Source organism: Carettochelys insculpta, chromosome 3, assembly GCF_033958435.1.
Source record: "Carettochelys insculpta isolate YL-2023 chromosome 3, ASM3395843v1, whole genome shotgun sequence".
Classification (NCBI taxonomy): Eukaryota; Metazoa; Chordata; order Testudines; family Carettochelyidae; genus Carettochelys; species Carettochelys insculpta.
The window spans coordinates 47711302-47726131 of record NC_134139.1 but is presented as its reverse complement, the minus strand read 5'-3'; the positions used below and the strand labels follow the sequence as shown (position 1 = coordinate 47726131).

Below are 14830 nucleotides of genomic sequence, written 5' to 3'. Positions count from 1 at the left end.
ACTTCATTCAATACCTGACTGGACAAGGTATGCATTCTTGTACAGTCATGGAAGGCATTAAAATTGGGCTACGCAGAGAGAGCATCAGGAGTGTAAGTCTTGAAATTAGGTCTTTTCCTGGGCAACAGAGTTAGGTGAAACCTGATGAATTTAATACAACTTTATTTGATGCTGTAGCTCAGCATCACTCACTAACATAATGCTGGATGTCTCAGAGATGCAGTTTTTGTTAGCTATTGAGTGAGTTAGTTTTCCTCACAATGATGAATTCACATAGGAAAAATGATTAAAAACATACCACATCACTTATGGGCGATTGCTCTATATCTGACCTACCAGTCCTCATCCTCAAAGAAAATCTGCACCACACTTTCAAAAGACGAGCATGGGAGTCTAAATTCATAACTTTGCTAGACAGTGTCTATATTCTAACAATCTATAAGCCATTAACCCACTTTTGGTCCTACAACTACCAGGGTTTTAACAGGCCACTTCACGGTGAATAGTCCCTTAGTATAAGTAGCCAGTACACATTCTAAACTCTCTGTACAATTTTGCATTTAGCTGTGACGCTCAGGGTATATCTACACAGCAAAGGAAAACCCACAGCTAGCTTGTGATTGCAGGGCTGTTTCACTGCAGTGTTGACTTCCAGTCTTGAGCTGGAGCTCAAGTTCTAGTGCTTTCCCACCACACAGGGTCCTAGAGTTTAGAAGTGTACATAGCAATGAAATAGCCCATGCAGTCCTCAAGTCTGAGTCAGCTGGCACCAGCCAGCCAATGGGTTTTTCTCTCCTGTACAGGTGTGCCCAGACCTGAAGATGATTTTTGCGAGCCTTGAAAGCTAGTATTTCTCACCAACAAATTTTGGGCCAATAAAAAAAATATTAGCTCACCCACCTTGTCTTCCTAGCAATAAGGCATTTGCTACCATGTAAAGTTACTTGCATTAAGCCTAAGACTAATGGAACGAAAACTTTGCCTCAAGATAACATGCATGGAGACAACCATATTAATAAAGTTTCCCTACCCTAGTCTCTATTAAACCATTGTATGTTTATCAACACTGAACACAAAAAGATATAATACTTTAATTCATTGGACTGGCAACTGAGGACATTGCAGAAGGAAACATTCTCTTTTCCAAGGATTGCCATGAGCAATAAACAAATAAAGATGCTCTGATGTCAGAGATAACAGCTCCAGATAAATAATTAGCTACTTGGAGGACTTACCATCAACACAGCGAATTAAAGCTTTATTTAACTAGTCTGGCTCACAGGAACAGAATGTGATGCAGCACTACTTAAAAACGTATTCAGCCACCAGTAACCAGCCCATGCACATGTCACATCAGACTCAGTTTGCTCAGCCGAACTACACAGCTACTGAATCTACAGCCTCTTCCCAGAGCAGGATGTTTCATCAATCAAAACTCCCATTTCCTCTCAATCATTCAGAAAGAACCTCTACCAATAAAATACACACCTCCTATATATGAGGGCAATCACCATGTAGTACATTGAAGAACCCCACAGAACACACACCTGTCACTTGTTTCCTGCCCACTAGTTCATCTCAGACATGACCATGTCTAACACGTCCAACCTGTGAACAGCTTTAAGAACCTAGAGATTTATACAAACTACTTGTTACTTCTTCCACTCATTTCCCAAATCCGAGAAATAGAATAAGAAACACAGGCCAGGTCATGTGGTAGATTTAGAATTAAATACTGTGCTATTCACAATGACTAGAACTGAGAGCCAGATAGCAACAAGAAGGGGCCATTGCTAGATCTCCATAAGAAACACTGCACATCCTTCTAATCCTAAGGGCACAAGATATTTGGACTTTTAAAAAAATGACAATCGAAACAGTATTTCAGGACATTTCAGAAATGTCTAAAACATAAGTTATAATTTCTCTTTGGATTTACACAAATTAAATTTGTAGTTCTTAAGCACCTGGCTTCAGGCACAAAGATACTGCTAGTAATTTTTTGTAAACTATCTAAAACGTCGCTAAAATATAGTTTGTATAAAATGTGAGATATTGAATATATTAAGGTTCAGCATAACATTTTCAGTCAGCCCTCTTTCAAAATGCCATACACTAGTGGATTTGTCATTTATAAGTACTAATGCCAATAGATTAATATGGACTAAAAATGTTTATATAACATGAAAGCATGTTTAACTCCAAAGAAAATGGCTGGTTTCAAGGAGCAATGTGAATCAGAAACTGGCTCTTTATTTATACGTAGGTAAAAAACAGGACATGGCAATAAAGAATATCAGATACCCCATCTCCCAGAGGATTGATTTAAATCACTAATTTTAGTCATGACATAGGGCAAGCAGGAAACACTGACAAAATCATTGATTTTAATAGTATTTTGTATTTGTACTAAAAAATTCTAATTCTCTCTTGTTGGTAACCATTAATATCTATAGGTTTGTATCTAAAATAGCCTTCATGCTAATCTTTAGCTTCTTTTTGCTAGCTAAGAGGAAATACTATAATTATATTTGGTTATTCAGGCAATTATATAGTCTCAGCGCAGTAACCGTGTTAGTCTGTAACTTCACAAAACAAAAAAGCAGTCTTGTAGCACTTTAAAGACTAACAATATAATTTATTAGGTGATGAGCTTTCATGGGACAGACCAACTTCTTCAAACCTGGCAAATCCTGATGAATGATAACTTAACTGAGACAAAGGTTGCATCTCCATCACGTGCTGCTGCCGGCAGGGTTGTGCAAATGAGGGCACTCAACAATGCAAATGAGGTGCTAATTTACAAATTGTGCACCTCATTTGCATATTCTTTTGTGATTGCTGTCCCAGCAGAGGCATCTGTTGCCACAAAACAAGCCATGTGGATGAGATTCTGTTGACCAAAACCCCCTTGTCAACAGCCGCTTATCCCTCATTTTTGTCAGGGACAAGGGGCTGTTGACAAAAGGGATTTAGTCAACAGAACCCCATCTACATGACTTCTTTTGTGACTACAGAAGCCTCTGTTGGGACAGTGATCATGCGAGAGTATGCAAATGAGGTGCGCCATTCATAAATTAGCACCTCATTTGCATTGAGGAGTGCACTCATTTGCATGACCCTGCCAGCAGCAGCACGCCACGTAGACATAGCCAAAGAGAATTACACAGCTTTAATTACATTCATATACTTACTGTTTATGTTTTTATTTTGTTGGAAAATGATAAATAATGCATTTCTTATTTACTAGATGATGACTAAATTGTGATGTCTCAAGTTGTATTTGTATATTCAAATTCACTTACCCATTGTCAAAAACATTTTATTTAAATTAATCAAAACAACCTGAAATATACTGGATACCTAAGAAGAAAGTATTATTCAAATCATGTTTTGTGTTTAAAACTGAATTATTAAATGCAAGTAAAATTACCTATAATTAGCAAATTGAACTGATTATTTCTGATCATCATGTCCTTAGAGATTTAGAACTAGTATGCCCCATCCTCTCATAACTAGTTTTTATTCATAGAGTGGAACAGGAAAACAAGTCTTCCTGCTTTTTCAACTCTTAACTGGTTTCTGATTTTGCATGGATTTAGCCACTGAACTACAGGCTGAATGTCTCTAGTGCGGTGCCCTTGGGACCTCTGACTGGTGCCAAACGAGAGAATTTGCTGAACCATGGGAAGTCAAGATTGTGTAGTAGCACTACCAACACTTCCACTGCCTACTGGGCTCTTAGGAGACATTTACAGTAAAATTACAGCTAAATAACAGCACAGAACACTGAGAGTCAGGACTGGTGGCTGTAAACAAACTTTATAGGACCAGGGGAAACTTGGCAACACCCACAATAAGTGGATATCTGGCTACCTAAAATCATGCCGTACTATGGTTGTAGCCAGATAAGAGTGTACCAGATTAAAGAGGTTCAACCTGTAGCTGACTATACCCTGTACTTGCAGAAGTGGCTACCACTGTCAAAAGCTTGTTAAGCACCTGGAACCAGCACTTGCTGAAGTGCTGAGACAATGACTTCCATCAGGTCAGTGGTTTGACTGTTCCGTGCCAGCAAACACGTACAGCTTAATGTTATATTCGTATTAAAGATAAGTGATTTTCACAGCTTGTAGGAGACAAGAAAATGTATCCAGCATTGCTCAGGTTCTTAATGTGATTAACTTCGTGGTTCTGGGAAAATAAAAGTGTACAGGCTTCATTCAAATCATTGCTGTGGGGTGGGGCTGGGAGTGAAAGGTTCAGTATGCAGACTGCTCCAGCCCTCTCTCTGACTGCAGCAGCTTGGGACCCGTTGAGAAGTCTCCCTCCATGGCTGCTGCTGCTCCAGGTGGCACACCTGTGGGAGCGCTGCATGTCCCCGCTGGGGCAGGTCCAGATTCATCTGCCCAATGCACATTCCAGCCAGAGTGAGGAATGCAGCAAACTGCGCACACTTCCTTGGCTCTCTGAGAATGCGGAACAGCCAAGAACATCCCTGTATGAATTGGGAAGCAGGGGAGCTGTAGTACCCTCCCCCGCCAACAAAGGGTGTCTGGGGGGAGTGGGGTCAGAGGGTTGGGGAAGTCTCAGATGTAGAGGGTGGGAGGGTATGCCCCAGCCAGCCACTTTCACTTGCCTGCTGATTGTCTCTTTTCCGTATGGTTTTAGGAGAAGCTATCCCAGTCCAGGCACATCCTGTTTTCCTTCCACAACCAAACTCTTACCTTTAATGTATGACAAAAGGAAGCTGCAGGACAAATTTGGTGGTCCCAGCTCTTACCGTTTAGGAGTATCTGAACAAACAGACAAAGCCTATCAAATATATTAGTAGATTTAGGCCTTTAAATACAGCTTGATTTAAAAAAAACAGTATTTAAAATAAAAAAAATACATTTTAAAAATAATTTGTATCCACCCTGCCTTTTCCATACAAGGCTTTTTATCTACATTTCCCCACTGCTACACTGCCAGCACGTAGCTCTACTCATCGTAGCAACTAGGGGTGCACTGTTGTACACCACTCCTCACTAATTATGACATTGGTTATCATTGGACACTAGCACTCTCACTATAGTTAGCATTAGTCAGGCCGCAGGTGGAGAGTTGAAGAAAATGCTAATGTAGATACTGAAGTGTATTAGTCCAATGGGGAGACAGGGCCAGTCAAGACTCTTATTGAGAAGTAGTTTTGGCACAGTTTCCCTGTTCCTGGAGACTCTCCCCTCTCCAGTCCACACACTACAACTCCCTGTTACTGGCTTTTGACCTGCTCATCACTTCAGGGACAAGCCACAAGTAGGAATGTGCCTCAAAATGAAATTCACTTACCCTCAGGGAGAAGTGAAGACACATTACGATTTGTCTACACTCTACAGCTTTTAACAACACAGGTGTGTCATCAAGAGTCGGGTAATGTAAATACTGTTTTTCAGTACACTTTGAACCTCTCTTGTCTGGCACACTCAGGGACTGACCAGAATAAGAGAATTTGCCAGACCACGGGAAGTCAAGATTGTCTAACACATTGTCAACATTTTCACTGCTTACTGGGTTCTTTGAAGACATTTAGGGATAAATTAGAGCTAAATAACAGCACAGAACACTAAGATCCAGGACTGGTGCTGTAAACAAACTTTATGGGACCATGGGAAGGTTGGCCACTCTCATGGTAAATGGTCATCAGGTTAACTAAAATCATGCCAGATTACAGATGTTGCCTGGCAAGAGAATTCCAAATTAGAAAGGTTCAACCTGTACTTTTGCCAACAAAAATATTTCTAATTCCTGAGCGGGTTCACACTGTGCTCCAGCCAGCAGCAAACCATTTACAGTACCACTTGCCATGGCAAAACTTTTGCCTTCTAGTGGGTGGAGGAGAGAGTGGTTAAGCACCTATGAAAAACAGAAGTTGTGTCAGTCAATAAAAAGTGGAAACAAAGCCTAATCCATTTCACCAGGAGGGGAAGTAAATATGACAGAACATGGCAACTCTTGATCAGATACAGAGAATTGTTATTTACACAGAAAATCTCATGTAACATGCAAAAATCCCAGTTGTGTGCACAAGCGTGTCTCAAATCAATCCCCCATACAACTTTTAAAGACCTTCACTGAAAACAGGTGAATGTCAAGATTGAGAGAAGATGATCATAAAACCTACTTCCTACTAGAAACCCATGCTACAGTTAAAGCAGAGATGAATTAGCTAACTTGGTTAGCAAGCTGTTGGATCAGTGTCAGTGTTGGTTTTTAGGAGGATGACCGGCAAGGACTTCTGCACCTGCTATCAGTCACTTCATGGAGCCATACTGGAACTGCAACAGCAAAACGTATCAGTCAGGGATGTGAAAAAAAACCCATTCCCCATGGCTGACATAAGTTTCACCAACAAACTGCTTTGTGTTGCAAGTGTTTTGTTGGCAGGAGAGCCTCTCAGGCTGAAATAGCTAATGCCCACTTGCTGGAGGTGGTTTAATTACATTGACAGCAGAGCTCTCTCTTACCAGCAAAGAGCAGCTGCAAGGGAAACCTTATAGCAGCACAGCTGTAAGTAGTGTGGACAAAGCCTGACTTTGGGGCCAGCCACCTTTCAAAGAAGGGACTTTTTTGTTTTTGCCTTTGATCAAAATATTTTGAGAGCCACATCACAGCCAAAGCTGCTTACACACATGCACAAAGCAGGTCTACAGCAGGTGACAAGTAAATTCTGACTTAAATAAACAAAACAGGTGATGGAATAAACGGTGCCTGATTTTTTTAACAGCTTTGGTTATTCTTTAACCATACAGTTTGACTGTACATTTTGTTGTCACCAGGACATTACATAGTGACCCATTCTCCCTCATATTTAACAAATTGCTTATTATCTTTATATTAAATTATTTCTAAAATTGGTTTGAATGAAGTTAGAATTTATCAACTAATCATAATTTAACACGTTAAAGCTATTATTGCTCACCAAGTTTCCCCTATAAAAGATCTCAAGTGCTTTGCTTAAAGCATAACAAAGTGAAGATTCTGGGCTGGGACTGAGGGGTTCAGTGTGTGGGAGTGGGCTCCAGGCTTAGCCTGGGGCAGGGGTGACAGGGTGGAGTGAGAGGTGCAAAGCCTGGGAGAAAGTTTGCATGCAGGAGGGGGCTTCAAGCTGGAACAGAGTGTTGGGGTGCAGGCTTGTCTTTTGAAAGTGCTGTGCAGGTTTCCTTTGAGGATTAAGGCTGATAGATCATATATACAGTGATTTCTTTGCACAGTGTTCACCCCCAGGCAATATAGTGTTTGTCTTATTTTCCTGTGATCATTCATTCAAGACCGCATTGATTGTCTTGCTTCAGTTGCTATTAAGGCATTAGAAAACTTGTCTCCTCTAACCTACAGAAGTTCGTCCAGTAAAGCTACTACCTCACCCAGTGGTGATCTGGGATGAATATGGCTAGACCACCACAGATGGTAATCCTCTCCTTCCAAACCTAAATACAATTTAAATCATTTTTGTTGCTTACTTAAATTACATCGAAATAGAGCTAGCATTCTTAATCTGAAATAAGAGTATCCTCACAGAGACCAGAGTAACTGGAGCTGTGAATTACAATTTACTTATTTGTTTCAACTCCAGTTTGCTATTCTAGTCCTACAAAACCACTAAAGATTTTCCTCCTACGGATAACAGGGCAGCATATTTCAGAATGACCTTCACCTCCATCCCCCCAGTCATTCCTTAGTAGTCACATTTCAGTCTGTGACCCTGTGCTCAGGCACATCCCAATGCACACAGTTACAAGGAAGATGCTACAGAAAGTGATGGAAAGCCAGCTTAGGACAAGCCAAGGAATTAATGAAAAAAACTTAATTTAGACAAGAAGCAGAGGGGTCAGGTTTCCTGGCTATCCAAAGACTGATGGAAATGAAGTGGTTGTGGCTTCTCCTGAACAACCCCATACCCAATAATTGACAGAGCTGGATTCAGGAGCAGGGGACCATCTGGAGTGCTGGGCTTGGAGACACTGGGTGCTATTTTTCTTGTTAGCGACAAAAGGGAAATTTATCATCTTATATGACCGGGATAAATCATGGAGCACAGCCATGATATAAGCTAAGTATGCAATAAAAATGTGGTATTCAAAAGTTTAACAAGCTGGGGAGCACCATTTGTTCTAGGGCCAGCACCAGGCTGCGATCAGGTGCCACCTGCAGGGAAGCACCCTTGACTCCTTGTGTACCCTCGGACAGGTTAGCAAAGGAACCCCTACCCCCTCACACACACACACACCAGCCAGTCCCCACTGCCACCACGCACAGACTCATGGAACACTAGAACTGGAAGGGACCTGGAGAGTCATCCAATCCAATCCAGTCCAGTCCACTGCCCTCACGGCAGGACCAAGCACCAGCTGCTCCCCGCCCAGCCAGTCCCGGGTCTGAGGCAAGGGCCACAGGAGGAACCGGGAAGAAAATGCACCGAAGTGACGCCCTCGAGAGCCAGGTCCCCGAACTCGGGGTAGGGGGAGCGAGACGCGTGTGAGGGACGAATGCCCCCACCTCGCACCTCCCCGGCGGCTAACCCCGCACGCCTTGCCCAGCTCGAGGGAGGCACCTTGCCCACAGCGCGGAGGGACTCACCTGCCTCACGGGGACCGAGTGCCCCGCGGCCAGGAGCAGCCAGAAGGCGAAGAGGAAAGGAGCCGCCGCGGCGGAGAGGCTCATGTCCCGCACAGCACGCGCGAGCCTGCAGAGAGTGCGCCCCGCGGCACGCGGCGGAGAGCTCCGCAGAGTTGGAAGAACTTCGGCGCCGGCTGGAGCGCGGGGAGTCCTTCCTGGGGGATGAGGCTGGGGGTGCGGGAGGGACCCGGAGCCCACCGCCCGGCCCGGGCTGTGTGGCGCGGAGCGGCTAGTCCTGCTCAGCGCGCCCCTGCGCTCACTCGCCACACAGGAGAGGCGAGCGGGCTCCAGCGGCGACTCTGCTGAAAGAGCCGAGGGGAGGGGCGCAGAGCCCTTAGCCCGCCAGTCCGGCCAATAGCTTGGGGAGGCCGCCCTCAGGCGCGTGGCTGTGGTAGCTTGGGCTGCCCGGCGCGCAACTGAGGAGGGGAGTGTGTGGGTGGAGCGTAGCAAAGCCCCGCCGGTCGTTCGCTTAGCCCCCGGGCTCGTCTTAGTGTACAACAGCCGAATACATTGTTCCTTTAGACCCCGCCCTTTGCCCCGCCTTGTAAACAGACACCCCCCCCCCATGTAGAAATTGCGCCCTCGAGTTGGGTAGATTGGGCCTCACGTTGTACCTGTGTGAGGTCTGAGTTGTTTACAGTGGGTGTATATGGCCAGTGCTGTGCAGACTTCTGTAGGTGTACCTGGACCTATGGCCTACCTCCTACAAAGTCTCAGACACAAACTTGACTTCGAGTGCAGGAGTAGCCCCAGTGCATGTATTTGCAGATTTGAATGTGTAATTACCTAGCAGAAGGGTTGTCTAACTTTCCTACCTGCTTAGATTGAATTTTTGTCATTACCCTTCAGTTTGCATTGACTGGGAAGGCAGAAAAAAACTGCAGTAACTGTGTTTTGAGATATGTTGCACGTGTCCCTCCCCCACTGCAGGTGACTCCCAAATACTTTTGACAAGGAGGGTTTCAAATTCTACCTGAAACACAACAACCCCAAATCTGGCATCATCTCAAGGCTTGGGAGATTGAGTATTGTAGGATATGGCACTGAAAATGTCGCTGAAGGGCATCTGACCCAGAATGCTTGTGATCTTGTTGAATGTACTGAAATGCTCTCCAGTAGAGGAACGCTTAGCAGCATCATAGCATAAGAAGATACAGGATGAAATCCAGAAGGATATTCTCTAAGGAGGCACATAAGTGTTGCTCACCACTTTGCAGTACTGTATGTCTTCCAATCTATTGTGAACTGAAAATGGCAATTTGACAGTTTCCTCCAAAGAGGATGAAAATGAAGGTTACTCATCCTGTGCAGTAGCTGGAGTTCTTCGAGATGCTGTCCCTGTGGGTCCTCCACTTTGAGGTGCACCAGTGTTGCTGTGCCCACTGGCTGTAGATTTGTAGGTAGCAGTGGCCCCTGTCCCCTAGCTGCCCGCGCATACAGGACACAGCCACAAGGTGCATGTAGCACTTATTGTGCACATGTGGGCCGCTGGCTCCTCAGTTTTTCTCTGATCCAGAACCCAAAGAAGGAATCTGAAGCAGAAGGGAGACAGATGGGTGGTGGATCACCCATGGGGACAGCATCTCAAAGAATTCCAGCTACTGCTCAGGGTGAGTAACCTTCCCTTCTTCTTCATGGGTCCCCATGGGTGCTCCACCTTTAAGTGACTACAAAGCAACGTCATTGCTCGGAGATGGGTCCTTCAGATGGTGTCTATATATTGCTAACAGTACAGATCAGCCGAATGCAGTCTGTAAGTCAGCAAACGTTTATATGGCGTAATGCCAAGTAAATGTGTGAGCAAATGACCATGTAGTTGCTCTGCAAATGTCCTCAATGGACACGCCCCAAAGGAATGCTGTAGAGGCAGCCATTGGTTGTGTGGAATGAGCACAAATGCCTGTCAGAGATTCCTTGTTAAACTCACCCTTCGTGCCGAGGCAATTGCTACAAGGAAAGCCACTTCCATAAAAAAGTGTAATAAGGATGTACTGAAATGCTTTCCGGTGGCTATCGGCTCAAAGGGTTTGCCAGGTAGGGCCCTGAGGGCCAAAGTGAAGTCCCGTGCAGGCGTAGGTTCTTTAATTGGTGGGAACATGTTGTGGAGGCCCTTAAAGAACCACTTGACTGATGAGTGGGTGAAGACCGAGTGGTCTTGGATAGGTGGGTGGAAAGACAACATGGCTGCCAGGTGGACTCTAATCATATTGAGGAATAGGTTTGTTTGCTGAAGGTGAAGTAGGTAAGTGAGTATATGTAGGATTCCCATGTGCATGGGATCCCATAGTTGGGAGGGGCACCAACCTATGAAGCTTTGCTATTTTTGTGAGTAAGTCTTTCTCATTGCAGGTTGCCTACTGTTTTCACGGATTATATGGACTTGAGGTGGACAGTGAAGCTCTGAACCTGACAGCAACCAGGAACCACATGTGGAGGTGAAGATGATTGATGGGCGGGTGGGGAATGGACCTGCTGTATTGGGTTAAGAGCGAGGAGATGGGAGGAAGCTGATATGGGGAGCATCTGGACAGATGTAGAAGTTTGGAGAACCAGATATGTCTGGGACATTTGGCTGCTAGTAATATGACCCAAGCCCTGTTCCGCTTTATCTTGATCACAACTCTCTGGATGAGAGGAATTGGTGGGAATGCATACGCTAAAGGTGCATTCCATGTGATGTTGAAGGCACGAGCCAGTGAATTACAGCCTAGTCCATGTCTGAAGTAATAGTGGAAGCAGCCTGTGTTGGCACTTGCAGCAAAAAGATCCACAAACCACCAGCTGCAGAAGAGGTGGTAAATGGTGGATCTGTTGATTTCACCTTCATGGTCAAGAGGGAAATTGCAGCTGAGACCGTCCACAAGTAGACTGTCCCAGCCTGGTATGTAGGCCATCACAAGGTGGATTTTGTGAGGAATACACCACTTCCACACTTACACTGCTTCTTAGCAGAGTTGTTGAGAGTGTACTCTGCCCTATTTGTTAATGTAGTACATTGTTGCAGTAACGTCCATCATTATGAGGACTGTGCTGTTGGTTATCTGCATGGTGAAATGCGTGCAGGCACTGCTCTGAGCTCCAGGGGGTTGATGTGCTTGAGCCGTTTGTCTGTTGACCATGTGTCCTGAACCACTTGGCCCCTTATGTGGGCACCCCAGCCTAGAAATGAAACATCCATTGTAATTGTGATAGTTGGAGAGGCTCTTCAGAAAGGCAACCCCCTTGCATACGCTCTGTAGCTGCATCCACCAATTGAGAGAGTCCCTGATGGCAGCTGGGACACTCAGTGTTTTGTTCAGCAGATGAACATGGTGCCTGAACACTGCTGTGAGCCAGGCCTGTATTGGTCTCATCAAGAGGCATGCATAGGGTACGATAGAGATTGCTGCTGCCAAGTGGCCAAGGAGACATAGACATTGCCTGGCAGTTACTCTGGGACTGACCTGCGGCGAGGATGAGGTCTTGGATTGCCTGTAGTCTGTGTAGACTGGGCAGTGAGGCTGTGGCTCTCTGGCAATTCAAAAGTGCCCCTATGAACTTGAGTGTGCGAGTTGGTGTCAGGGTGCACGTTGGCAGGTTTATGCATAGACCCAGATCAGAGAATAGTGTTCTGGTCAAAGCGGTTGCCTGTTGGTTCTGAGCTAAAGAGTATCCCCTTATTGCACAGTCATCTAGGTGGGGAAAGATGGTTATTCCCTTTGTTCTTAGAAGTGCGGTGACCACTGCTAGAACCTTTGAGAAGACCCTTGGTGCTGTGCATAGCCCAAAGGGCAGCACCCTGTATTGGAAGTGTCATTTCACTATCACAAATCTGAGGAATCATCTGTGTGATGGGTGGATGACAATGTGAAAATAAGCATCCTGGAGGTTGAAAGTGGACAACCAATCCCCTTTCTGTAGTTCAGGGTGATCATGGCTAATGTTAACATCTTGAATTTTTGACAAAGTACATACCGGTTTAGATTTCTGAGATCTAGTAAGGGTCTCCCACCCCCTGTTTTCTTCTGTGTGAAGAAGTAGCATGAATAGAAGCCTCCTCCCCTGTGCTCAGTGGGTACCTCTTCTATGGCACCCAGCTGTAGAAGATGTTATGCCTCTTGCATGAGCACAGACTCAAGACAGGGGTCCCTGTAAAGAGAGGGGGATAGTGGTTGGGGTTGGGAGATGAATGGGATGATGTAACAGGTGTGTACAATCTCTAAGACCCACTTGTCAGTGGTGATGGCTTGCCATGCAGGGTAGAATGCTGCTAACCTTGAGCCGAAGGTGGTGCGTGGCTCAGCCTCGAGCCCACAAGCTATGGTGGCCATCTGATTCTCAGCAAAATCTTCAAAACGACTAACAGGCCAGAGTCTGCTGGGTCAGAGACTGATCTGTGGTTTATCTCCTCTTAAGTTGTTTCGGACATCATCTGTTATCATGTGTCTGTTATTGAATGGAGATGTAACTAAATTTTCTGTTTTGTTTCCATCTTGCAGCAACTGTTTGGATGCCCAGGTTAGGCAAGGTGACTCTTGAGTCTTTGAAGGAGTAAAGTGTCTTATTTGTGGTCTCTGCAAAGAGTCGAGACATTTTGAAAGGAAGGTCTTCAACTGGACATCCCTGGGAAACCCAGACAGTTGTAGCCAGGACACCCACCTCATGAGCTCTGCTGCTGCTAGTAATCTAGCAGTGGTGTCTGCTGCATCCAGTGCTGATTGTAAGGCTGTCCTTGAAATGAGAGAACCCTCACCCATGAGGGCTTTGCATTGATTTCTCGTTATCTGGAATTGTTTTAATAAAGGTATGAAGTTGAAGACGTATTTTGCAAGGAAAGACATGTAATTGGCAGTGCAAAATTTTAGGCTGGCTGATGAGTACGACTTTTTTCCCATAGCATCCAGCCTTTTCCACTCTTTTTTTCTCAGGGTGAATCTGGAGTTCTGCTGCCTACCCCTCTGATTTATGGCCCCTACTATTAGAGAGTTAGAGAGGGGGCGGGGAAAGAGGAATTCAGGCCTTTGAGGCCACATACTACTTTCAATCCAGACTTTTTGACGTGGGTGGAATGGAGGCTGGGATGTTCCACAGAAACCTGACTGGATCCAGGAGGGCTTCATTAATTGGTATTCCCACATGGCTCTGGGTGTAGGATGTTAGTCAGCTTGTAATGTATATCCCTTGGAGTCAAGAGGGATATCTCTAGCCTATCTGAAAGCCTCCTGAAGAGGTCTTGAAAATTCCTGGGGTCATCACCCAACAGTTGAGCCTGTGGAGGAGGAGGAGGGAGAGAATTGTGATGGAAGTGAAGAATTCAACCAATTATCTCCCCTACTGTAAGCACCATAGTCCTCAGCCTTTGAAATCTCAGACTTGTCCAGTGACTGTATACTAGGGGTCAAGGTCTGTTCATCGGTGGAGGTTAAGATAACAGCTGGGGAAGGGGCTGCTGATGAAAGACTGCCCACGGATCCCAGTATGACCAGCTGGGTGGCATGGGTGGTGGCACCCACTGCTGTTGCCATGGTTTTAGTTGCACTGGCTAGGATGAAGATTTTGTCCCATTTTCTGAGGTAAAATGTCATCGTCTGAGTCAGAGAACCTTGATGAATCAGAAGCTGGAGTGGCTGAATGAAAAAGCCTCAAACTGTGTAGAGAGACCTTGCTGAGGAGCGGAGTACCCAGTACTGAGTTGACTGAAAGCTCATCTGCGGTAGTGTACTGCAGTATAAATGGCAGACAGGGCATCGGTGCTGTCCCCCACCCACTGTCAGTGCCAGGAGCACAGTAATGGCTTAAGGTGCATTTAGCACTTTTGTGCACTTTTCTCGTACTGGGTTGTCAGCACTAACAGCTGATGGCACCGTGCAGAAGCCATTGTGCACTTTTTCTTAGCTGGCTTATTCTGTGGTGCTGGGAAGGGGGCTGAATTGAAACACCAGACTGTCTTTCCATTTGAGAAGGGGCACACCCTCTCCTTATATCGCCTTTTGGCAAAGCACTCACAGCTTTGACAGTGTGGTACTTGGAACTGGTCAGTTTCATCATCAGGGAAACAGACCGCAAGGAACTATGGGACCTCTTGTTTGTTCCAGGGGTTTTTTCCCCTTATCTGGAGGGCTTGTCCACATCAAAGCCCTATCAGTAGTCTCAACAACCCCCTGTGGGCTATGCTTGAGGGGGGAATCATTGT

The 14830-nt window shown here is 45.3% G+C and overlaps 1 protein-coding gene across 1 annotated transcript in view; it reads right to left on the bottom strand.

The window, feature by feature from the left end:
- The window catches only part of GLP1R (glucagon like peptide 1 receptor), a 97964-nt gene extending 89261 nt beyond the window's left edge, over window positions 1-8703 (bottom strand). Inside the window, exon 1 of the mRNA XM_074988403.1 lies at window positions 8620-8703. Within this exon, the coding sequence (XP_074844504.1) occupies window positions 8620-8703 (84 nt within the window). The remainder of the gene's footprint in view (window positions 1-8619) is intronic.
- Between the last annotated feature and the right edge of the window lie 6127 nt (window positions 8704-14830).